Genomic DNA, 23,916 nt, shown 5'->3' on the forward strand with positions numbered 1-23,916 from the left:
ACTGGACCACCAAGCGTGACCGGATGCTCTTCTCCTGGGTGGCCACAGTGGCACAGCTTCCATGCAGCTACTCGCTGCGAGAGAACAGATTGAGATCTTCCCCTCAGATAGACTTACAAAGGCCCTGCAACCCATAACCCGAGCCTGTTGAGAGGTAGAAAATACAGTTTATGCTCTCTCATAACAACACTAACCATGGACAGGAAACGCTAGCTGATATGTAGGCACAGGAAAGGCTTTGAAGTCACTTTCACACCACTGGATAGGTGCCAGCTCCATTCCTGCTGCTCCTGCACTTTATTTTTCTTATTCTGTCTTCCCCCCCTCTCCTCTTCCTGTCTTTATGAGCCTCATGCTGTTAACAGCGAGCCGTCCGGCTTCTGTGTGTGAGTCTGAACATCTCTGACTCCGCTCCAACCTCCGCTGTTATCTCTTCTCCTAAGATCAGCCATTCATTACACATGTGGAGGCTTGGCTCTGAATGAGAGAGCTGCCTGGACTAGTAGCTGAGTACTTAGATCTCGCTATCTCCGTCTGTCTCCTGCGATTTCACTCTCTTGTTTCCTCCCTTTCTTTCACTCTCTCTCTCTCTCTCTCTCTCGCCCACACACTGGCTCGCTCCAGTATCTTGTACTTGTTAACTCCTTTCCTTACTTTGACTTCATCCTCTGGCATGGAGCTGGTCCACCTGCCTCGCTCTCTGATTCCTTCCCCTCTCGCCGTCTGTCTTGTTTCTCATCTGTCGGCTTGCGCTCTGCGTCTGTAATCCATCTGAAGCAACTCCTCTTCCATATCTCACCATCCTCCTCCCGCAAGCTTATTTTTAACGTCTTGTTTTTCGGTCTGCGTTGTCCACATTTCACAAAACCCAGCGGGTCATGACGACCTGAGCCCAGTGGTGTGTGTGTGTGTGTGTTTTAACACATCATGCCTACAGAAACAAGGCTGTTTTGAGGGGAGCCTGTCTGTGAAGCTGAATGTTCTCTCTCTCTCTTCTCGCTGTCCCCTCCAGTAAATGAAGTCCCCAGTCTGTCATAAACTCGACCACTTGTAATGTGTCTTGGCATCCCGAAGCTGTAACGAGGAGTGAAGAGTGTGTGGGACAAACACCAGTGACACATTGAGGGCCTTCGGTGGGCACACGCTCAGGCTTTAAATCTTGTCGAGATTTTACGGCCTGAAACGGCTTATTATCTGGCTCTGACACTCGTCAGCCGCCTCAAACACAACATTGCGACGCAGGGCTTCAGGGACACTTTAACTGCTGGGCGAAGCCAAGAGTCAAAGATTTCAGGCCAAAACATGAAAATACACACACTGATGGAGGCAGTAAACATCCCGTCACGGGGTAAGAGGCTGAAAAAACCCATAACGATACTCATATTTTACATCCCAAAACACAGTCAGTCAATGTGAGTTAGTTTTTTTGGTTAACTCTTGCCAACAATGGAAAAATAAGAATAGTTGAAGGTTTTTGTTTCTATCTACTCGTCATCTTTACTGCTGAATCAGGAGCAGATTTCAAGTGAATCCAGGAAACACCTCAAACACACCTGTCCATCCGCAGGGCGAAAACAGAGAGACAGAAAATAAACACACTCACATTCACACCTATTTGCCTCAGACACACACACGTTTTTAACTCGACGTAGAATGATCTCAGAGTCTTTCCATTTTCTTCTTCCTTTCTGTATTTGGACAGGACAGTCCAGATTAATGGACATACAGTCTCATAAGTTCATACAAGGTTGCAGTAAATAAATAAGCTGAATTTGGCTCAAGACTAATTTCCATCCGTTGTCCAGAAGCCAGAAGAAAAACCTACATTCCTATCGTTGCCCTGATGAGTTAAAAAGGTTTTGTTTCCTTCCAGGTGCCTTGCTCCAGCCGCTCTCTGCTCTACGTGTGGTGTACGCTCATCACCCTCGAACCTGACTCTCACATGCAGCAAAGAGTGGTGAGCCGTCAACACACACACCTGTTATAAGACCTGCTTATTATTGATTATGCCTCCACCAGTGCGAATAGAAAACTTTTAAATGTCCCAACAACACAGTTTTTGCTGCTCTCTCTCGGTCTCTCATGGCTGCTGTGCGTGGCCTCCATGCTTCAGGTGGTGTTCAGTCCTCTCTTCATCATGAGGAGCCACTTGCCAGATCCGCTCATCGTGCACATCGAGAAGAGGAGTTTGGGTCAGCGGGAAAGCCAGCTGATCCGGGGACAGGGACAGCAGGAGCCTCTGCTGAACACCGAGGCCGACCTCACTCACCACCTCACCTTCCAAGCCAGGTGGGACAAAAGCAGAAATGCACGCCATATTTGAAAGTACAAAACCCAAATCACATTACATAATTTGTCACAATATGCCACACTGAAATAGTGAGATCAGTCTGCACCGCCTGTCAAAACAAACTGCTGTAACTAAAGACGCTGAAGAATTAAAATAATCTGCGATTGTTTTGTCTGGAGAAACCAAAAAGAAAAAAGACTGAAAACAAACATGTTAGCTAGAGAGAAGAACACGGAGTGAATTTAACTGAGCTTGTCAAATTTAACTGAATGAGATTTAATTTAATTTTGATTTAAGTACAAGTAATGAGTCCTTAAAATTAACTGCCATGCATGTCTAACTTTAAAGCGACTCCCATGTGTGTTTTTTTTTTTGTTTTTTTTTTTGCCCATCACTGTGATATACTGTAGGTTCATCTGCCACTTTCAGGGCTGTGGACGCGTTTCCTGTGGTGCAGCGTCTTAATACATGGCACTGTGTCTCATCCTCGGTATATTACTTCATCTTCTCTGTCATTTCTTCACAACCAAAAAGGACCCTGGCGTACGGGGTCCGTTCAGCCGTTGCTTTATTTCATCAACTACCTCATCCGGCTGCAGAGGAAAGAGTCAGCCTCTGGTCCTCCACATGAGGTTTATGTGCCTCCGTTCAGCCGGAGGAGAGCGACACTTAATTAAGATCCTCTGACACCGCATTCTGGTTTGTGTCGGCCAATATGAAGACATGATCCAGGGGAATTCATGCAGGAGGGAGGAAGCCAGCTTTGGCCACGGCTCAGACAAGTTCAGCCTTTCCAGCATGTCAGGTTGGACCATAATTACACTTCATTTAGATACGGGCCCTAACAGGGAGCGGGTTTTTGGCCCCGTATCAGCTCAGTGTTTGCCCCATTGTGTGTGTGTGTGTGTGCGTGTGTGCGCGCGCGTGTGTGTGGGGCTGGATGAGCATGAGCACATATCAGTGTGTGGTCTCTGTCTTTGTCTTGGTGAGCGACGTGCCAGTGCAAGTGTGACAGTCACCACTTCATCATGGGCAGAGTCTGTCACATACATCACCGCTGCGCCTGCTCTTCTGTCAGTGTGTGTTCACACTTTCTCATGTTGTCCATGTCCTCCCGTGGCGGAGACAGCTCCTCGTCCACTGTATCAGGCCGGACGTCACTGAGCTGGATCGATCTCCAGAACGTCACAGTGTGCCTGTAAAAGAAGTGGCGCACATGTATGATCCATCTCCGCGATCTGTGGCTCCAATAACGTCACCGCCGTCACATATACATGTAAAATACTCGTGCTTTGGTCCAAAGTGTCTCTCAGTTACATGAGTGTTTATGTTTGACTTTGTGTGGCCTCCGGGGGAAATAACTACCACATGGATGTACTGCATTGTTGTTGTTCCTACTGTATGTGTTATCTGTGCAGCTGTAATTTATGATGTTTTATATGAACGCACGGGGAGGGGAAGGGAAAAAAAAAAGAAAACGGCCCCTTTGGTAGCAGTCAGTGGTGATCTGAATAAACAGAGTAAACGCTGAGTGTAATTGACTCTCCCTGAGAGAATATTTTGCTCTAACTGTTGTGTTTAGATATCTGGTCACAAAGTTTATTTTGATTCCAGCTGCCATAAAGGAACCACAGCGGCCATACAATGACTGGGAATGTAGCCGGCCCCCGTTGTTGTGTTGTGGATAAATCCTTTTCATGCGCTCAAAAAAGCAAAGCTCAGGAACGACCCAGTGTCTTGTCTTTCTCGATTGCGACCACAGCGCTCCTCGTGTTTACGATCTGTCCCCCGTCGAAACCGCACAAACTTACATCGTCCCCTGTCTCGTCCCCCCAGCTCAATCCGTCCCTCAGCATGTTCAAAAAACACACCGCAAGCCACAACTGTAAACACACACACACACAAATCCCGCCCCCCTCGCAGCCCCCCGGCCCCAGACCTCTAGGACAGATCCAATCATGAATGTTCGCTGGTCAACAGCTCATCTTTCCTTCCTGTAATTACACATAGCTGTGGGCTCTAATGGGCGAGGTGGAGAGCAGAGCTGCGGTCTGCGACACCAGAGATCCAAAGCCCCGGTGTCTCGCTCTCCTCTCATTGCCCACAACATTCGAAAACTGAGGGTTACAATCAGAAGCCTCTTCCAGTTTCCCCCCTCTCAGGAACTGCTTTGAATGAAAAGCTTCCTGTCAACACCTTGTCTTGCCCCAGATCCAAAAGCAATAGCCCCAGTGTTCCCTCCGCAGCACAATGGCTCCTATTAATACACTGCTGCTCTGGCTGCAGCCGCGCAGAGCTGGATGCTGTCTGGAGAAAGACAAGGAGCTATTGCAGTGTTTAGTTGTTTCTTTTTGAGGAAAAAACCCCATAATTGACCACTGTCTGGAGCTGCTATCCAACAGGATTATTTACTACCCTTTAACTATTCCTCTGATCGTTCTGGCTGAGGGAAGATTATTAGAAGAAAAGAAAATCAGCTCAGCTGAAGTCACAGTCAACCCGCTTCAACTCTTGGGGGTAAAAGTGGAGTTTAGCCTTCGGTCACCTCGACTGTCCTGAACAGAACAATGGGAATAGTCAGCTGCTGTCAGGAGACGTCTTCTTCCACCCTAAAATAGAAAATATGGCTGAATTGTTTCTGACAGGATATAAGTAAACATGCTTCCATGCCAGCTTTTCATTTGAGGATTTTGGAAAAATACAATTCTAGCTTTGAGCCACATGGCAGTGCAGTGGGCTGCACTGTCGAGGATTCTGCGTCGCCGGCCCGGCCAGCGCCAAAACATTACTAGAAAAGTGAAGTTATCTCTGTGCGTGGAGTTTGCATGTTCCATCTCTTTCCCCCAATACGATTCCAGTGCAGCTCTGCGCTCCAGCCATCTGGAGTTGGATGAAGCAGGCAGAGAAGATAGAAAACTAAGCAGTTTTTGTTCCTGTTTTGTGACTCAGGGAGGACGAAGACGCTTCGCAGTGCGCCGTTCCCATCTCCACCAGCCTCATCAAGCAGATCGTCAACAAGGCCGGCAGTGAAGACGACCCCCAACACATCCTGGCTGATTTCTACGGACCGAAGAGCTCCTCTTCTCAGTCCTGCTGGCCTTATGTCACCAAAGACACCGACAGGTAATCAAGAGTTTGATCCAACTCCCTTTATGTTCACTGGGAGGTTGTCAACATCAAAATAATCAAACATGCAAACAAACAAGATAATTGCACTTTAGTCAGGTATATTATAAGACACAATGTTCATGACTCACCAACACTGCTGTGAGCCGTCACTGGATGGATGTTCTTTTACCAGCGAAAACCTCCCACTGGGGAGGAGCCGCCACACCAAAGAGGTTCGTGACGCAGTGCTCTGATGCTCCCGTCAGTCTTCAAATAAACAGATCCAGTTTCATCTACAAGCTGACGAGACTTTTTTTTAATCCAGGGGACTTTTAGCCCCTTCCTTTGTAGTGCAGTTCAAATGGCAGCAAACAGAAGCCATTACATGCCGAGGATCAGTGATTCATCATTAAGTATTTTTTTCCCAACAACTTGGGGGATTTATGAAACACAAACGTCTTTCCAAATTAAAAATGTTCTCCAATTCCAGACATGAATAACATGGAAATAATTTCTGATTCAAAACTGAAAAAAAAAATTTGAATCATGATCCAGCAAAAAACTGACATGGACACACACAGTTTTAGTACCGCAATATTCTTAAGGCGTGCCTGTGACACCTTGACCACCAAAACAAGAGGCAAGATGCCTAAAAAGGTAAAGAAATCATTTTTTCTTTTGTACTCTGACTACATTTCAGACCCTGCGGTTTTCACTTCTGCCTCATTAAACAAGTTAAGTCGTTGAGTCTTTTCCCACAAATAATCTGTATTTCTACTTGAGTGAAGCGTGTCAGTACTGCTGCCACCTCTGGCAGGCCCATCAAAGGCCTGTGTTACTGGGAGCGAAGTGTGAACACACCCTAGAAACAAGCCTCTCACATTCACTGTTACTGGAACTGGGCGAGTCGGAGCAGGATATATAATATTGACATGGAAGACAAGTTAAAAGACAGATTCACACACACACACACACACACACGGCATCGGGAGTTGGCCCATAACAACACTGCACCGCCTCATGATGACTCTAATAAGTCAGCATCCGTAACTCTTTTCCATCTTTATTGCAGCGTTTCTGTGGTTCGTATTAAATTGAGAATCTCTTCACACAAGTTTAATTGCGAGAGTGTGTTCCTTTCTTTAATCGTCGGCTTCCTACAAAGCGGAGAGTTGTGCGAGCGGGCCTTTAACGAGGGAAGCTTTTCTTTATTGCTCGCTCTTTGTTCACTTAATAAAACAGTTCGGTGCAAAGACGATGCGGACGAGCAGCTGTCCTGCAGATTCGAGCCGTCGCTCGGTCAAAACTCGCACTTTCTCCCACATGTCTTCAGTCGCGGCGCGGAGGAGGCGGCGTGCGTCCTGCTAGGTGTGGATGCACATGTGGCCGGTTGATGAACTGGTGTGCGCCGCGGCGCAGAACACAAATGTCACTCTGGGAAGCGTCTTTTGTCACCAGGCAATCAGGCTTTGATTGCAGCGGCAGCAGAGGACGGAGCCACATGTTCTCCCCACAGAGCCGCCGCCGTCTGCCGGACATGTCGGCCATATGGCTGCCTGTGGTCGGCCGGGTTTCTCGGCACTCTTTACACACGCACATTGTTTCTCAGTGCATGTAAACACACATTGAGAACACCGCCATACACATCGCTCACCTTTGTATGTCACACACTCACACACACACACACACACACTGCCCACCAGAGGAGGCCTCGTATCTGATGCTGCGGTTTTCAGCTTCCCTGACACTCGGGCCTCTCTCTTCTCCCCACGAGACAAATCTCAAGGCCAAAACACACTTCGAATCGCAGAAAGTGGCACTTTGGCCAGGAATCTGCTACTTTGTAGGAACATCAAGGAAAATGCTGAGAAGAGAAACGGGAAGAAGCGTCATTAGTGGATTAATAGCACTGATTTCTATCTCTAAACACACTCAGAAGTTGGACAGCTTGCGAAAACCACACTTTAATTTGTATATTTTCCCTTAATGTTGATAACGGCGATAGAGTTTGCCATTTGGAAAGAGCGTGAAGTCTCCCTGGCACAGTGGAGAAACCGAAGCGAGCGAACTCACTGGCAGGGAGTGTGTAAATATTGTGTCTTAAAGGGGCAGAGGAAGTTGAAAGTGGTAAATGTTATTTTTCTTTCTCTGTTGGATTTTTAATGGCAGCGAGGCACCTCCACAATCATTAAACAAACATCTTGTAGTGGTTGGGGTTAGGGTAAGCTCGAGCTGCAGGCAGTACAGCCCATGTGTGTGTGTGTGTGTGTGTGTGTGTGTGTGTGTGTGCATTCAAGGCAGCCGTCTCTCAAAATTCACACTTTTAAAAGCCTCAGCTCCACAGTTAGTGGGTTTTGACAGAAGCTGCTGAGCACATTTCTTTCAATTACCTTTTTGTGAGCTCTGTAATATGATTTATGAGCCCTGCTCTGTGCTGTCCTCAGCCTCAAGGCCAGCTGCCTGTTCAACCACACACACTAACATAAACACCAGTAAATGGTAAAGAGGAGTTGTGCCGAGAGCTTTTTCTCCGGGCCCGCTTCACGGCCGGGAGCTCGGGGTTTTGTGACTAGTTTGAGATGGCAGGTTGGTAGTTTGAGCGCAGCCCGGCGACCTTGTGGGAGACGGAAAACTGGGAACCGGCTGCCTTTGAAGGCTTTGAACTTCACAGAAGTATTTGTTTGGCGCTCATGAGACAATGATTACCATGAAATGACTGATGTGTCAGAGGAACGCTGGAAAATGGCGGTTATGTGTCGGCCTCTGTGTGTGTGTGCGTGTGCGTGTGCGTGTGCGTGTGTGTGTGTGTGTGTATTGTATAGCCTGCTAGCAAACTATTTAAGAAGTGTATTTTTAGACTGCAGAGCGACAGCGCCACAAAGAATGCTCTGAAGTGATGGTAAAGGCTGTACACTGCGTTAAATATGTGACAGTGAATGAAAGACGTCCGCAGCCAGATCACTCCAGCACACAGTGGAAAGTTTATGTCAAGGCCGATATTCATTTCCAGGCTGATTTACAGATTCCAGCCCAAACAGCTGTCTGTCTGGAGCTCCGGCGCTCACAGCAAAGACCAAAATGAAAACGAGCTCCAGGCAGGAGAACTGTGTTTAATATGTGAGCCAGCGTGGCATCAGCAGTGTCAGGATGACACATTCAATCCCCACAGTGTACACAAGAGCTCTGATGGCTTCAGAGATGGATCAGTGTCCACTTCTCTCTCTCCGAATCACTGTCCTTCAGCGTGAGTCCTCACTTCCTGTCGCTGCCCCGCAGGTCGGGTGTGGACGTCCTGGCGCAGTGGGACAGCCCCATGCAGGTGAAGCTGTCCTGCTGGAAAGCGGGTCTCAACACGCTGCTGGTGGAGCTGCTGCCCTGGGCCCTGCTGGCCAACGACTCGCAGTGGGACCTGTGGCTGTTCGAAGGCGAGACCATCGTGCTGCAGATCCCGGCGGGGAAGGTCATCGTGCCCCCCAACTTCAAGGTAGAGGCTTGTTTTCTCTGTTACAGCTGCATAATAAAAATAATCACTCCAAAATTAGTAACATACTTTATTTCTTATCAGCTGAACAGCCACGTCTAACGAAGTCCACCCACACCACACACACACACTCACACACACACCCCACCCAGCCCAGATCCACAAGAAGTCCCTCCGTTGTTTTCACACACTCCGTCGTCCTCAGAACAAGTCGGCTAATCTTCAAACATGCTCTCTGTTCTCTGTTTTCTTACATCTGCTCCATAAGGCCGACCTTCCTTTTACCCTGGTACCACACAGGTTTCGTATTGCAGGAAAGTCATCATTCCCATCGCGGCGGAATTCTGTTCAGGCAAAAACTACTTTCCCAATAAAACTAATCCTGATTCTGAGAGACATTAATAGGCGGCACACTTGCCAGGATCTCCCATTATACCGTCCCGTTATGATGTGCAGTGATCCTAATGTTCAGCTGAAGATATATTGTGTCTTTGCATCATGACCTGGATGTTCTTTTGTGGCGTTGCAGTCATGATTATGAAACGGGCTCTCTTCTCATTCCAGTCTGGACTAATAAGCACAAAACCTGAGCTCATTCACCAGAGCTGCATTACAACAATATTCCCTGCCCGAGTTCTCGGCTGCAGCCAAGCTCTGTCACCGTACGCTGCCGGCACGTCTTCTCACTGGCTTCTGAGATCAGAAGAAGCAGTCTGGACATGGTTTTCCCCCTGTGGAACATAACACACACACACACACAAACACAGATTTCTCTGTCACTAACCCAGGGCGAAGCTAGGAGGTAGTATATCAAAGAGCAAGTGCTACTACGCTTCAGCACAAAGAAACAAAATCAAATGTTGTTAATGTGTAATAGTCTGTGAAATACAAACAAACAAAGCATTGTTGCCATGGCTGGCCGTTCTTTCTCATGGCACGGTGAGCGGGGCGGCAGCCCGCCTCAGCTGCAGCTCTCAGACCCAGCCGTTTAATGGCAGAGGCCCGCTGTTCTGATCGGCAGACTTCATGATCCATGCAACAAATCACTGCCTTTTTAGCATCTGTGAGGCTCTCACATTATGTCATCCCAACTTGGCCCGCAGCGGCGAAGCTCCTCGCTCTGCCAGGGTGATTTGAAATGCCACGCAACAACGCTAATTTCACTTATTGGGAGTCAAACCGCAGCCGAGCACCACATGTGAACTCCCCTACAAATCGATCAAATACGGGATATTTTATGTTTCTGAAAGTGATGTGTGGCTTTACTGATCAGCCTCCAGTTACCACTTTATTCTGCCTGTTTTCAAAAACCAGGAAGCCTTCCAGATCGGGATCTACTGGGCGCACACCAACACCGTCCACAAGTCGACGGCCCTCAAGCTGGTCCATGACCTGACCTCCCCCCGGTGGAAGGAGGGCTCCAGCGCCGACGTGGTCACTCTGGACGAGGAGGGATACGTAGAAGCAGACGTGACGCTGGGAGCTTTCCCCGGCAGACAGAAGGTCAGAGAAACAGAAGTCCAGACTTCAAATGAGAAGCTGTAAGACTAATCTAGGAGGATTCATGTTCCTCAAAAGGGAAGTTAGTAGGTTTATGTTAGGATGTCTTACTTTCTGTTACCTCTTCATCCAGCAGTAATCTGTTTTTATGGAAATGCAATCGAATGAACATTAAAAATTCAAGAAAAAAATACAATTTTAGACAGAATTATTGTAACATTAAGCGAGTTAAGTTAGGTCTTTACGAAGCATCATTACCTCCCTGAAGGTCGACTTTATTTCAGAACTGTTGCATTTTGATGACAGTGTGTAAAAGTGGACCGAACAGTGTAGCTGTAGAGTGTATTTATTCCTGTTAGTACCATTTCTACAGGATTTAAATCTGTCCCCTTCTGGGTGGCATTAAAGCGATACTTCAACATTTTGGCAAATTGGCCCATTGTGGCCCATCGCACATTAGTGAATGTGCAAATTATAACGTGTCCACCAAAGTGTTTTGGGGTTGTTGGATTGTGTGTTTGATGAGTTTGATGAGGGGGAACAAAAATACCATCCACTTCCATTGTGTCTGTCCCGAAAACCTTCCCCGACTCGCCTCTGGATAAACAACAGTTCGCCCTCACAAAAAAAGTAAGTATGCTGTTCGAAATGACTAAGGAATTGCGCTAAATGGGCCAATTTGCCAAAATGTTGAAGTATCCCTTTAAGCAAGAATTTAGCCGAACTGCATTTTGCTGGCTGGTGGAGGCGTTCAAGCTTTCCTTTAGAGCGGATGTTTATTAGAAATAGATTTTATCTAATGTATGACCGTGTTGTCTGTCGTTTCCTCTGCAGCTGTGTCAGTTCTGCGTGTCCTCTGTGGTGAAACACGGCATCCAGATCCTCCAGATCGAAGACAGGACCATTCTCATCAACAACACTCCGTACAGCATACACTACAGACCTCTGCTCACCAACCAGGCTCTGGGATCTGATGACCAGGTGATCCTGAAACTGACTTGTTGGTTTTTAACAGCAGGATCATATAACGTCCCAAACTGCACACAGCACTGCTCTGTCTTGTGTATCATGAGGTTTTTTTGACAATCACAACATAATAGCATGCAGATTTAAATGCATTTGTGATGGTTTATGTCTTATAAAGGATTATTAAATATAAAAAAGAGTCTAAACATGAACATTCGTTTCCCGCTGTACACTACAGCAAATATCTGCTGCTTATGTTTCTCCAGACTACAGAGGCAAACTGAAAAAACCTGAAGTTTATGCTCACCTCAGTCCTCATTGTTGCCCTCTCATTTTCACAAAATGAGCTGTCTGGCTGCGCTAACGCGCCACATGTGGCAATCAGTCAGTGCACGTACGCACACGTTGCACAGTGTTCAGGGTGTTTCCTTCTCTTGGCTTCATATCAGCTGGCATCAGCTGCAGCAACCTGCGCGTACCCTTCGTCTGGATAATGTGCATGACCGTGGACAAATTTCGAGTTTAGCAGTGAAACAGTATCAATCCAGGGCAAACAGCTGGATTTCCATCCCGCTGCGTTGTAGCTGTCGGGCTCGTTTGGGTATTTGGCTCAGCGGCATCATGTCAGTACTGTCTTGCTAAAACTTACAAAAGACTCAGTTATACTACATATAATGGAAATCTCTCTCACACACACACACACACACACACACACACACTCAGTCCTGCACGTCCACCTCTGCATTACGACACGTACACATGGCTGGGATGTTGCAAGCCGTTTTCCATCAGATCATGCCCCCCTCTCGCTCTCTCTCTCTCTCTCTCTCTCTCTCTCTCTGTCTCTCTCTCTCTCTCTCTCTCACCATGTGGCAATGGCACTTCATAGGGACATTAGACAAACAGCCAGAATTGGATGCAGGTTTGCCGTCTTGCTTTCATCTGCTGCTTGTCCCCAAAGAGAGCAACAATGCTGTGACGTCATTTAACGAGCCTTCAGATCCTCTTATAGCGGGACGGCGGAGCTTGCCAGTTGCCACTAATTGACTGAAAAACCTTTAGAAAAAAACAAAAAGAGCTTAAAAAAACTAAAGAGCGAGCGATGGGCTTAACAATAACACAGACCACAAACAAGGCTAGGAATGCCTTTCTAGTTGCTCTATTCAACATGCTCGGAGCCTAATCCCTGTAGTCCTGCTCCACTCACTGCTCACTGGCTGCTAAAGCAGCACAGCAGGACTTCTCTGCTACCAATTTAGCACTAAGCTCAGAGGGAGAGAGAGCAGAGAACAATAACAATGTGGTTTCACTATGTATCTTTTGTTGTAATCACATCTTTTTTTGCTTTGCTTCTTTTCTCCTCTTTTCTAATGAAACTTCTTCTCCCACTGTCTTCACTTCCACTCTTTTTCCTATCAAGTATCCGTCGTCTGCCTTTTTTTTTTTGGCTGTTTTTGCGCTCCTTGTCTAAACCATGTCGTCCTCACAGGCCTGTGAGATCCCGGAGACCGCCATGTTCACCCTCCCTCCCCGCGGAGACGCTGCCCCGCCGAAGCCGTGCTCGGTGCCCTGCTGGGACCTGCTCCAGACCAGCGTGGCGGGGAAGGTTCAGTTCCCCCTGCCAGTCAGATACATGCTCTTCAGCTCGCTGCCAGACGTGGGCGCCGGAGCCGGGTCGCCGGCGTGGAGCCTCCCCGCTCCCGTCCGCCCGGACCTCCCCAGACAGAGCCTGTGTGTTCCCGGGGAAGCGGACTCCGGCGGTGGCCCCGGCAGCAGGTGGGTGAAGCAGAGCGTTAGCGGGCCGCTGGACGGGACAGCCCATTGAGAGCACGGTGCCGAGGAGCAGGCTGGCACTGGATGTGAAGCTTGGAGGCGTCGCTGCAAGTCACACTTTGTTAAACGCTGGAGATGAAGCAGGAGGAGAAATGCCCTCAGCGTTTCCACTGCCAGTTTCTCTGCCTCCGTTTAGTACCTTGTTTTCTGTTTAACAGCCTGGATGGTTTTCAGTAACCAAAAACAGCGATAGAGGCAGATTCATACACCCTGCTGTGTCTTCCCTCATTGACAGTGTAGACTTCACTCCCACTCCCGAGTGTGTGTCAGACTTTTAGATGATCCTGTGTGTGTTGATTGATCCTCAGAGCCATAGTGCTGACGTATCAGGAGCACCTCGGCGTGACGTACATCACCCTCAACCAGGACCCCAGCCCCCGCATGCTCATCCACAACAAGTGTCCCATCCCGCTGCTGTTAAAGGAAACAGTCCAAGGTAGGAAGGCGTGGCTTGGCGTCATCGGACACCTCTCCGCCGACCAGCGTTTCAGTCATGCTCTTGTTTTTGTTTTGAAGAAACTCCAAGGACCGAGGTGTACTGTCGGCCTCTGCCTCCGAACTGCTCCCTGCACCACGAGCTCTACTACCACTGCTCCAGCTTCCCCGAGTGCAGGCAGAAGGAGGTTCTGCCCACGCTGCAGCTCAAGACCGTCTCAGAGCACAGCGCCACCGACTGGACGGACCCCGTAGACATCAACTGCCCGGGCACTCAGGTAGAACATGTGGCCGCCTCTCTTTGAGGCTGATCACAGGGTGTTTGGGACCGCTCTTCTGCTGGAGAAGGTGTTGCATGTGTGTTGGTGTTAATGGGTTAATAAACAGAAGAAAGCAACACTTCAGTCATAACAACATCTGCAGGGATGAGAGCGCTGGCTTGCTTAATTGCTGCAGATGTAAAATAAGGAGCATGACATCAGGGCCGGCAGTGATAACCAAACCGCCCCGTCGCAGGCAGACGGAGCCAGCAGTCGTTACGTTTTTATTTGCAAAGCACATTTTTCCTATCACAGGTTTTTTTTTTTTGTTTTTTTGTTTTTTTTGTTTACTGATGTTTCAAATTACTCAACTAATTTCAGTCTGGTACACTAAACCTGTAAGTAAATCTCTTAAATATACATTTTCCCTGAAATTTTCCAGAAAGTTTTCCATTGTTTATGTCAACAAACAAAGTGTTTGCTTCATCAGAAGATTACACAAACAGTTTTCTGAATTTGTTGCGCCCATCTGTTCGTCCTCTTGGTTCTGAAAGTGGAAGATGAGCCCCTCGGCCCCCCCGCCAAACCTTTAAATACTGCAGGTAGTGATTAGCATGTCGTCTTCCGCTGTTCTCACACGTCTGGTTCTGCATTTAAAGCTTAGATTATTATTTACATTTTTTGGTTTTTATTCATAACCTATTTCTATTTATCAGAATTTCCTCCAACATATTGTCAGCAAAGACTAAAGCTGGGAAAAGGAGCGAGACAGACCCCTAGATTTAACCCCTGCAGCTCTCTGGTGCCCCCCGGTGGAGATGTGTACAGTCTGAGAGCCACTGGGCCGAGCAGCGTGTGTGTGCAGTGGTGTAGGGTTAGCTCAGTGTGCGTGTGTGTTGGTGATGTTTGGTGTTGTGTCTGGCCAGCAGTGAGGTTGGGGTTGAGGCCGAGGCTGCGTATCTCTGGTTACTGTGAGGTCTGAGCCTGACCTCCGTGGTTGGGGTGAGGGGTCAAAGGCCACACTTGTTATGACTGCCGAGCGGAGCGTTCAGCGGTGACACATGACTGTGTGATCGCTCTGAGCCTGCAGTGGTGGAGGCTAACACACACACACACACACACACACACACCCCTCCAGCTCCGGGTGAAAGTGCGGCTCTGTGCTGGTTTTGCAGGTGGTGTTCCTGCCGGGCTTCGGCTGCCTCTACATCGACGTGCTGTTCGAGCGCGGCACCCTGGTTCTGAGCTTGGCACCAGAGGGCAGCGTGGACGCTGTAATCAGCCAGCACAGCAGGTAGGTTTGCACAGGCCCCGCTTTTATGGCTGCAGTTTTATGCTCCGTACATATTTGTACCATAACAAATGAGGCGCGCTCGCCGTTCTTCCTCGCCCCGAGGCCGAGGTGCGCGCCCGCGCGCCTTCAATCGCTCCCGCTTCAGTTTGCTTCACGGTTATTGTTACCAGCAGTGTTTTCATGCAGAGGTCGTTCCTCCACTCCAGACGTGAAGAAGCAGGCCTGGCTTTCACCACAGGAGGGCAATAAAACCTCCTTGTGTTGTCATGAGTGAAATTAGTTGTACAGTAGAACACGGCAATACAGCTTTATTCCATTACATCAGCTCCGAGCTGCTTTGTTATTTTGGCAGAGCAGGGTATTAATACGAGCACATATTAAGTAAATATAAACATCTTACCTCAGTGATCTTGGTTAATGTGCTCTAGAGGGAAGTTAGTGTGAAACATCAGCTGAAGATGAATGGCTGCGGTTTGCTGTTATCCTCTACAAATAATCAGGACAATCAGACACGACTTCAGTTCCCTCTGAAAGCCTGAACTGTGAAAGCCACCCAGCTTTTACTCTTTTTTTCTCCTCCATGGTCCAAGCTGTTCGTTCACATTGTCCCCGTCGAATCTTCAGGTTTTCGAAGCTGTCTGTTCGCGTCCTGCTGAGCGAGGCCAGCGTGGCGTTGAGTGACGACATTACCAGCCCCACCGGGTCAGTGGAGCTGCTCAGACTCACCCTGACCAAGCTGCTGCTGAGCCTGGGCCCCGCCCCGGCCCCCCTGCCCCCGGACCTGACCCCCGAGCACGCCGCCGCGGCCGTCTCAGCCCTGACGCCCGACGCCTCCCTGATCGAGGTTTACTGCTGCGGCCTGCAAGTGGACAACCAGCTGTACAACCGGGCGAGCTTCCACTTCCCCGTGCTGCTGTGCCAAGACCAGAGGGGAGGGGGGCCGGACGCGGGGGGCCCGTGGAGCAGCGATGCCAACCCCTGCGAGTCCCCCGAGGCGCTGGAGGAGTTCAAACGCTCCTGTTTTCTGCAGCTGAGGTTGATGCTGGCTGGAGACCGGTGCACTGTGGAGGAGGTTAGATTCTCTCTCTCTCTCTCTCTTTCCCTCTCCCTTCCTGTCCTCACGTGGCTCTCGCTCTTTTCTCCATCAACAGCCTCCTCACACGCAAGCAGGAAAATAGCAAGTACACGAAAATGTGTTACCAGTGTAGAAAAGTACCAACAGAGAGCTTGAACGAGGATAAATAAAATCCAAAACATTTCTGAAGAGGTTCTTGGTGCCAGTGCAGCTGCAGAGACGGCCTCTTGACGTTCTGTACGCCTGAAGAAAAGGATCCAGGAGAAGCTTGATGATTCTTTACCCTGAAGGGGGAGAAAGGAGAAAAGCTACCAAGTCGCTTCTTGATGTGAATTAAATTTTAGGTTTTTGATCAGAAACTTCAGTGGAGCGTTATGTATTCCATCATGAATATATTCCAGGCTCTCCTGCAGGGTTGTCCAAAGTTTTTTTTTTATTTTTTCACTGAAAATAATGGATAAGATATCCATGGATCAGGTCGACTCTCAATGGATGACTACATCGATTTGAGCATTTCTGATGTTTCCGTGTGAACAGACGTTGTTTTCATTAAATCTCTGTGTAAACACAAAACGAAAATATATAAATATAAATATATATATGATGCATTTTCACCTGAAATTCCACACTCACATGCTCCCTTTTCTTTTCTTTGATGAGCCTCATGTTGATATGATTCTAAGCAGCTTTAGCCTCGCTAGCATTAGAGCTCTGAAGTTTCTTAAGAGAGTCACGTTTCATTTAATTTTTAGATTTATAGCTGGAAGGCTGCACTCAGTTAGCCTTTATACCGTCACAAGCCTTGTGAATATAGACATACAGAAAACTGGACTTAGAAACAAGCTGAAATCTTGCGTTTGACTTTTTAAATGTATTTTTTTATTCAAAAGCTCTCGTGAATTCAGTGCGATTAATCAAAACTTGTAGAAGCCATTCTGTGGAATCAGACTGAAAGTGATGCACTCCGAGTTTATCGTCTACACGATGAAGACTAAATAGTGTGTTTTGTGTGTTTTCTTGTACTTCCATGCTGAAAATGTTGTCTCTTCCTTTTCATTACGTAATGTAGCTTGTAGTTAAAAACAGCCCTCTGGAACTGCTCCAGCACAGTGTTACAATTTGTTTAACTTTTGTATGATTTCATCTTTGCTTTGGCCAAAAATCCGTCCAGAGACACTTGAAAGCATTTCAGCAGCTGTCACAGTGTGTAAGAGACTGGTAATATATCTGTCCGGATCACTCTCTCCTCCTTCAGAACGCCTGTGAAGCAGCGTTTCTCATGCTTCGTCTGCTTTGTTTCCACCTTCAGGTCACCTTCCAGCTGCAGCCTGCCAGAGTCTACCTGGAGGACACGTTTGTTTACTACATAAAGACCCTGTTCCACACCTACATCCCGGAGAGCTCGCTGGCCCCGGGCGCCGAGTCTCAGAGGGGCGCAGAGCCCAGATTAGCACCCGTCCTCCCCGAACAGGTGCACCATTATGTTTTTATTCAGCCGCGTGCTTTCTGCTTTAGTCACTGCGCCCTCATTATCCTGTTAGCACAGTGGAAACTTCGGGCCGTGCCAGGCGCACCGGAGGCTGCATCCAGCCTCATTACGGCGCACAGCGGGTCTGCAAATGATGTGGGCAGCAATGCACCGTTGTTGTTTTTGCGCGCACCCGCGGAGCCGGGCTCGTGATGTTACTCATACGTCTGTGGCTGTCGCGTCCAGGTGCTGCAGTCGGTGCAGGCGCTGGTCCATCCCGTGCGCCTGCGCAGGCTCGTCATCCAGCCCGTCAACCTCCTGGTCAGCATCCACGCCTCCCTGAAGCTGTACATCGCCTCGGACCACACGCCGCTCTCCTTCTCCCTGTTCGAGAGGGGCCCGCTGTGCACCACCGCCAGGCAGCTGGTGCACGCCCTGGCCATGCACTACGCTGCTGGAGCCCTCTTCAGAGCCGGTAGGCCGCTTATGAACTCACTTCATTTATGCGGCAGCTCTTTAAAGCTACGTTTACAGCCCACAAAAGCAAAATCATCCAAATGCAACATCAAAGGCAGAACGAGTGATAAATACAAGCCAGAACAAGTCACACGGAACTGTTTTAGAGGAAAAAGGGGAGAGAGGGTAAACAAATAAGTCCAAATAAATTAATCATCATCAGGTCGACATCATTCAATAACTTCAGTGGGTTTTTTCGAGTGACTTCAGGACATGGCACTGAACCTGTGAGGCCTCTCGCTTCTAAAAAACTCAAGAATCTTCCCAGCTGATGCTCTGAGAGCAGGATCATGTGGACCCGGGTCAATGTTCCTGCAACGAACTGAGTCCAGACCCAGAAAAGCTTTAAAAGTAATTTGTAAAATCTTAAAATCAATTGTAAATTGGACAGGGAGTCGGTGGAGGAAGCCAAGCTTCTGCTTTCTGAGCCGGTTGGAGGCAGCAGGGTGATTTTTGATTTGTAGCAGAAAAAGTGGAGTTGGGGGAGGGAGTGCAGGATTGAAGTGTGGAGAAGACGAGGCGGTGAGTGACTCCTTCCAGGTCCACATGTGACAGTGCTGTTTGATTCTGGACCGTCTGAGCTCTTTCACCTGCTGCAGGCGTGCAGACGCCTTCACACCCGGCTGGCGGCCATGTGTGCAGGTTATTCCAGTCATGAAGCCACACGGAGCAGACGCCCGGCCTCTGACGAGCGGCTGTGTCACTCAGAGCCCTGCTGGGGAAGCTCAGTGGAAGCCGGCGTGGGCAGAAGGCGACGTGACGGAGTGAGAGAGTCTGCCGGCGGTTCTCACAGCGCGGCGCTGGGGTTTGATTGGATGCAGGAGGCCCCCGCTGCTCGGTGCTGGAGCGTCAGCGGAGGCCTGAGAAAGCTTTTCACTCCCTCATAATTCACAGTTTTGAACATGAAGCCTGACGGATGACTTCCTCTCCACCTCCTGTCTGCGAGGCGGCGTGTCGCCCTGAAGCAGCGAGCGGCCACCGGGCCGGAGTCGCTCTCCTCCTCGCCTCGCTCCCGTCCGTCCTCCTGCACACATGGTGCGACTTAACCCAGTCACTTCCACGTCAGAAATCACCGCCGCGGCCAGACGCTTCCTTCCCGCTGTCTCTTGTTAGAGACCTCATTTCTGCTCGTATTTCAACACGTCACCTCACCTCGTCCTCCTCTTCCTGAGTCATCGCGGAGCGAGGGGGCTCCGGGAAGCGTTGCATTCTGGGACCGATTAGCACGAGGATGTGCGGTACTTCGATCAGATGTGCACCCACTGGCGTAAATCTCTGCACATGCCGTGTAGAGCGCATTAAAAGGCACACACTCTCTCTGTGTGCATACGCCCGCTTAAATACGTACGTGTGTATGTGCGCGCGCGTGCGTGTGTGTGTTTAAAAGCATGACTCAGGCCTGTAAACATCAGCTCCCGTCAGGACTTTATGCTTCACTAAAACCACAACTGGGAGACCAGATGAAGCAGAAATAACCACGAGGCCCCACCGGAGTCGGTTTCCTCCCATTAGAGCCCATCAGTCAAGCGCAAATTGACAGAGAATAAGAGCAGAGCGGGGCCTGGCGTCCCGACGGATGGCGGTTCGATTCCTCTGATGCAATTGTCAGCGCATAAATATCAATGAGCCGTGCCATCTGAAGGGGACTGGACGCTCGAATGAGAGAGGTGAGATAGGAGGAGGCCGTAAATCTTACTGTGGCACATGCATGATGTCATGCAGGGGTGTGTGTGTGAGTGTGTGTGTGAGTGTGTGTGTTCGTCATTTCTGCTGGATGCAAAACATCTTTCAGTCATCTGAAGCATTACTGTGTAATTAGTGGATATGATCCATAAAGTTTATATTAGAACACCAGAGTCTTCCTCCAACAATATCGTAAAGTTGGATTTATTTATGATGATTTCAAGAAATCTTTTTCTGGAGGAGAAAAAAGATGATTTAGTGAGTGATTACTTGCTAAAATGTTCTTTGTCATTCAGAAGGGAGTGTGAGCCAAATCCACATTCCCGTGTGCGTCTTCCCTCCTGGATGCCGAGCTGCAGTCTAACCGCCCCGGTGTCTCCTGCTCTGTCTGTCTCTGGGTCTCAGGCTGGGTGGTGGGCTCTCTGGAGATCCTGGGCAGCCCTGCCAGCCTGGTGCGGAGCATCGGGAACGGCGTGTCGGACTTCTTCCGCCTGCCGTACGAGGGCCTGACCCGCGGGCCCGGGGCCTTCGTCAGCGGCGTGTCCAGAGGGACCACGTCTTTCGTCAAACACATCTCCAAAGGTACTGCCGTCTCTGTGTGTTTAGCGCCTGTGACAGAGTGCTTCGGCAGGCTTTACATCGAGGTTTGTGGAGCGATGAAGCCTGGTAATAAGACTTGGTGACGAGTGACGAACGAAAGCTGTGAAGTGAGGACACATCCATCCAGGCAGTAGCAGATGTCTAATTAACCATTCAGCTTGGACTGACTTCCAGACTTAATTAACATCTCATCACTTGGCATCGAACCGTGTGTCCAGGCACCCTGACGTCCATCACTAACCTGGCGACCAGCCTGGCGAGGAACATGGACCGCCTGTCTCTGGATGAGGAGCACTACACCCGGCAGGAGGAGTGGAGGCGGCAGCTCCCGGAGAGCCTGGGCGACGGGCTCAGACAGGGACTGTCGCGACTCGGCATCAGCTTGTTAGGTATGGGAGAGGGAACAGACAGGCACGACACGCGTAACTTTGACAAAATGACAATGAAAAAAAAAAAACAAAAACAAACATCTCTCTGGTGTGTTGGAAGGATGTTTGAGAGCTCGTTGTGTTTCTCGGTCTCTGTCTCTCAGGAGCGATAGCGGGCATCGTGGACCAGCCCATGCAGAACTTCCAGAGGAACTGGGAGTTGCAGAGCTCGGCTGGCACCAAGGCCAAAGGGATGATCTCCGGCGTGGGGAAAGGCATCGTGGGGGTTTTCACCAAGCCCATCGGAGGAGCGGCTGAGCTCGTGTCCCAGACTGGATACGGTGAGGCCGGCAAATATTTTTCCAGTTCCACCTGACAATTTGTTACAAAGAGAATCGAACACACACCAGAGCCTCAGTAAACGCATGTATGAATTAAAAGCCCTGAATCCTCAGTGGATAGAAGATCTCTCCCCGCTCACATCTCAGCCTCGTCCAGCTGCTTGTTAAGGCCGGACGCAGGAGGCTGCTGCTGAACGGCCTCCTCACACACTCTCACAAACACTCGTGCTCTCTGGCGGCGCGTTGCTCTGGCATTACTGAGTTTTATTGGGGGTCCAGGTTGTGTGTCGGTGTGTGTTGGCTCCAGCTCGCAGCCTTCCAGCCCCCCTACCTGACCCCCTCCGAACGCACAGCAACGCAAACACACACCCGCGCACCGGCAGCAGCTCATCTCCACCTGCTGCACTGATTCACGCTGTGACACACACACACACACACACACATACACACACACACACACACACACACACACACACACACACACACACACACACACACACACACACACACACACACACACACACACACGGATCATGAACTCACACAGCTATCATGATCCAGTGTCTATTTTCTTCCTAGAATGTAAAAGTTGCAGTCACAGCCCTGCCAACAGGCTGCAGAACAACACCAGGAACACACAGTGTGTATTCCAGCTCCTGTCCTCTCCTGGAACGGGATCAAGCAGCCTAAAGCGTCACTCTGTCCGTTCAGTCGGAATACAGCACATGAATTTTGTCATTGATTTATATCGTGTTAACCATAGTCGTTCATTTGCACTAATGCTGTTAGCGACAATATAAACATTCCTTCATCTTATTTTGGTTTCTTTAAAAATGGAAAATGAAAATCGTTCAGATTGTTCAGTCAGTCCAGATTTTTTTCTGTGTTTCCACTTTAAACAGAAAAACCCTGAAGTCGTCCAGGCAGCAGATCATTGTTCAAATATCTGAACCTTCCTCGGTGTGTCAGTTCCTCAAACACGTGGTTTTGGATTGTGGGAGGAAAAAGCTGGAGTATTTCCACACATAGAGGGAGAACATGCAAACTCGCTCTTTTCTGACTGAAGATTCCCAGATTTGTTTTTTACCTTCATTAGCAGACCCTGACGATCTGTCTCCCTCTCTGTGTGTTTGCAGGGATCCTCCATGGAGCAGGACTGTGGCAGCTTCCCAAGCAGCTCTACCTGCCCACAGAGGAGAAGTCCGCTCTGGCCCCAAACAGCCACCTCAAATACGTCTGGTACGACGCTGCAGCCTCTCGTTCCTGCTGCCCGCTCCGCTGCTGCTCCTCTCTGAAATCGGGACATGTGTTCTCGCCTTTGCTTCTTTGCTTTTCTTGGATCCTCTCCAAGACGGGCTGTTCTTTCTCTCCCTCCAAAGCTCTCATCATTTTTGCTGTTTTGTTTGAAAAAAGTTTGGAGGGTTCATTACCTACTCGCCTCTCCCCCGCCCGTCTGGAAAGATGTTTGACCTTGATCCCACAGATGGTAGCCAGCCCGCCCGGCCTTGTTCTCATCCAGCCATGGTAAAAGGTTTTCATAAGCTCTCTGCCAAAGCCGGCGGCTACGACTGGTTCTTGTTGTTTAGCTTTGAGTCTGTCCAGAGACGTTTCCCAGTGCCATCGCGTGGAGGGCGAGCGCCGTCCTCTGCAGCAGCTCCTCGGCGTCTGATCCGCAGCGCTGATTTATGAGGGAGTCTCTGTGTCCGCCATCAGGTGCTGCACGAGAAGCATTTGTGGCATTTGATGTTCCTTTCTTTCCTCATTTGGGTCGCCATAGCAACCTAACATTTGCCTTCAGTGTCAGGCAGCGCGAAGCCAAACTCACAGAGTCTTCCTCGTGACGAGTCCTCATTAGCTGTGTTAATGTTCGAGGGAGATGAACCCAGATGAATGCGTGGCTGCTGAGATAATGCTCCCCTGTGGCTCGGTTCGCGCCGCCGAGCCGTCGCACTGCTTTCCATCAGGCGTCCATCAATTATTTTTACTACCGCAGGTAGCCCAGGCGCCGCAGAGGTCAGGCAGCGAGAGCAGAGTAACACTGAACAGACGCCGCGCGTCCCTACTGCGGTGGCCTCAACATCTGCTGTGCAACGGGAACACCTGCCGTCCAGCGTAAACACTCCGTCAGAGGAACATGACTGAACGCTCCGCTTCCTGCACATACACACACACCCACACACACTTCCCCGCTCCGCTCCTGCGTAATCGGACCGGGAGAAATGTAAATTGCAGGATGTTTGTCGACACTCCGGGCCACTTGTAGGTGTGTGCCGGGGTCACCCGGCTGCTCCGTGTGGGCCGCTCCTCATGGCGCTCTGCTGTCCCGCCGCAGGAAGATGCTGCAGTCTCTGGGGCGGCCGGAGCTGCACATGGCCCTGGAGGTGACCATCGTGAGCGGCTCGGGCCAGGAGCACGCCGGCTGCCTGCTGCTCACCTCGGAGGTGCTGTTCGTGGTGAGCCTGAGCGAGGACACCCAGCAGCAGGCCTTCCCCATCACAGAGGTGAGTGAGAGGCAGCGAGCTCCTGCCGGTATGAGGCCGGGCTCGCTCACGGCTCCCGTCCTCTGCAGGTGGAGTGTCAGCAGGACCCCGGCCAGCAGGACCAGCTCACGCTCACGTTACAGCAGCAGCCCGTCGCCAGCGACGCCGAGGTGAGACTGCCACCGAGATGGAGCTGTTACTAATATATTGTGATGATT

At 49.7% G+C, this 23,916-nt stretch overlaps 1 protein-coding gene across 2 annotated transcripts in view; it reads left to right on the forward strand.

Moving 5' to 3' along the window:
- Positions 1–23,916, forward strand: part of vps13b (vacuolar protein sorting 13 homolog B) — a 312,159-nt gene that overhangs the window by 287,188 nt on the left and 1,055 nt on the right. For both annotated transcript variants that reach the window (XM_030102906.1, XM_030102905.1), the window contains exons 49-67: positions 1,874–1,957; positions 2,114–2,289; positions 5,240–5,413; positions 8,675–8,882; positions 10,194–10,382; positions 11,214–11,360; positions 12,835–13,121; positions 13,487–13,614; positions 13,695–13,891; positions 15,049–15,167; positions 15,792–16,239; positions 17,552–17,713; positions 17,957–18,185; positions 20,315–20,491; positions 20,728–20,898; positions 21,042–21,218; positions 22,355–22,457; positions 23,551–23,719; positions 23,788–23,868. In XM_030102906.1, coding sequence (XP_029958766.1) covers positions 1,874–1,957; positions 2,114–2,289; positions 5,240–5,413; positions 8,675–8,882; positions 10,194–10,382; positions 11,214–11,360; positions 12,835–13,121; positions 13,487–13,614; positions 13,695–13,891; positions 15,049–15,167; positions 15,792–16,239; positions 17,552–17,713; positions 17,957–18,185; positions 20,315–20,491; positions 20,728–20,898; positions 21,042–21,218; positions 22,355–22,457; positions 23,551–23,719; positions 23,788–23,868 — 3,426 coding nt within the window. The remainder of the gene's footprint in view (positions 1–1,873; positions 1,958–2,113; positions 2,290–5,239; positions 5,414–8,674; positions 8,883–10,193; positions 10,383–11,213; positions 11,361–12,834; positions 13,122–13,486; positions 13,615–13,694; positions 13,892–15,048; positions 15,168–15,791; positions 16,240–17,551; positions 17,714–17,956; positions 18,186–20,314; positions 20,492–20,727; positions 20,899–21,041; positions 21,219–22,354; positions 22,458–23,550; positions 23,720–23,787; positions 23,869–23,916) is intronic.

Source organism: Salarias fasciatus, chromosome 11 (genome assembly GCF_902148845.1).
Source record: "Salarias fasciatus chromosome 11, fSalaFa1.1, whole genome shotgun sequence".
NCBI classification, from domain to species: domain Eukaryota; kingdom Metazoa; phylum Chordata; class Actinopteri; order Blenniiformes; family Blenniidae; genus Salarias; species Salarias fasciatus.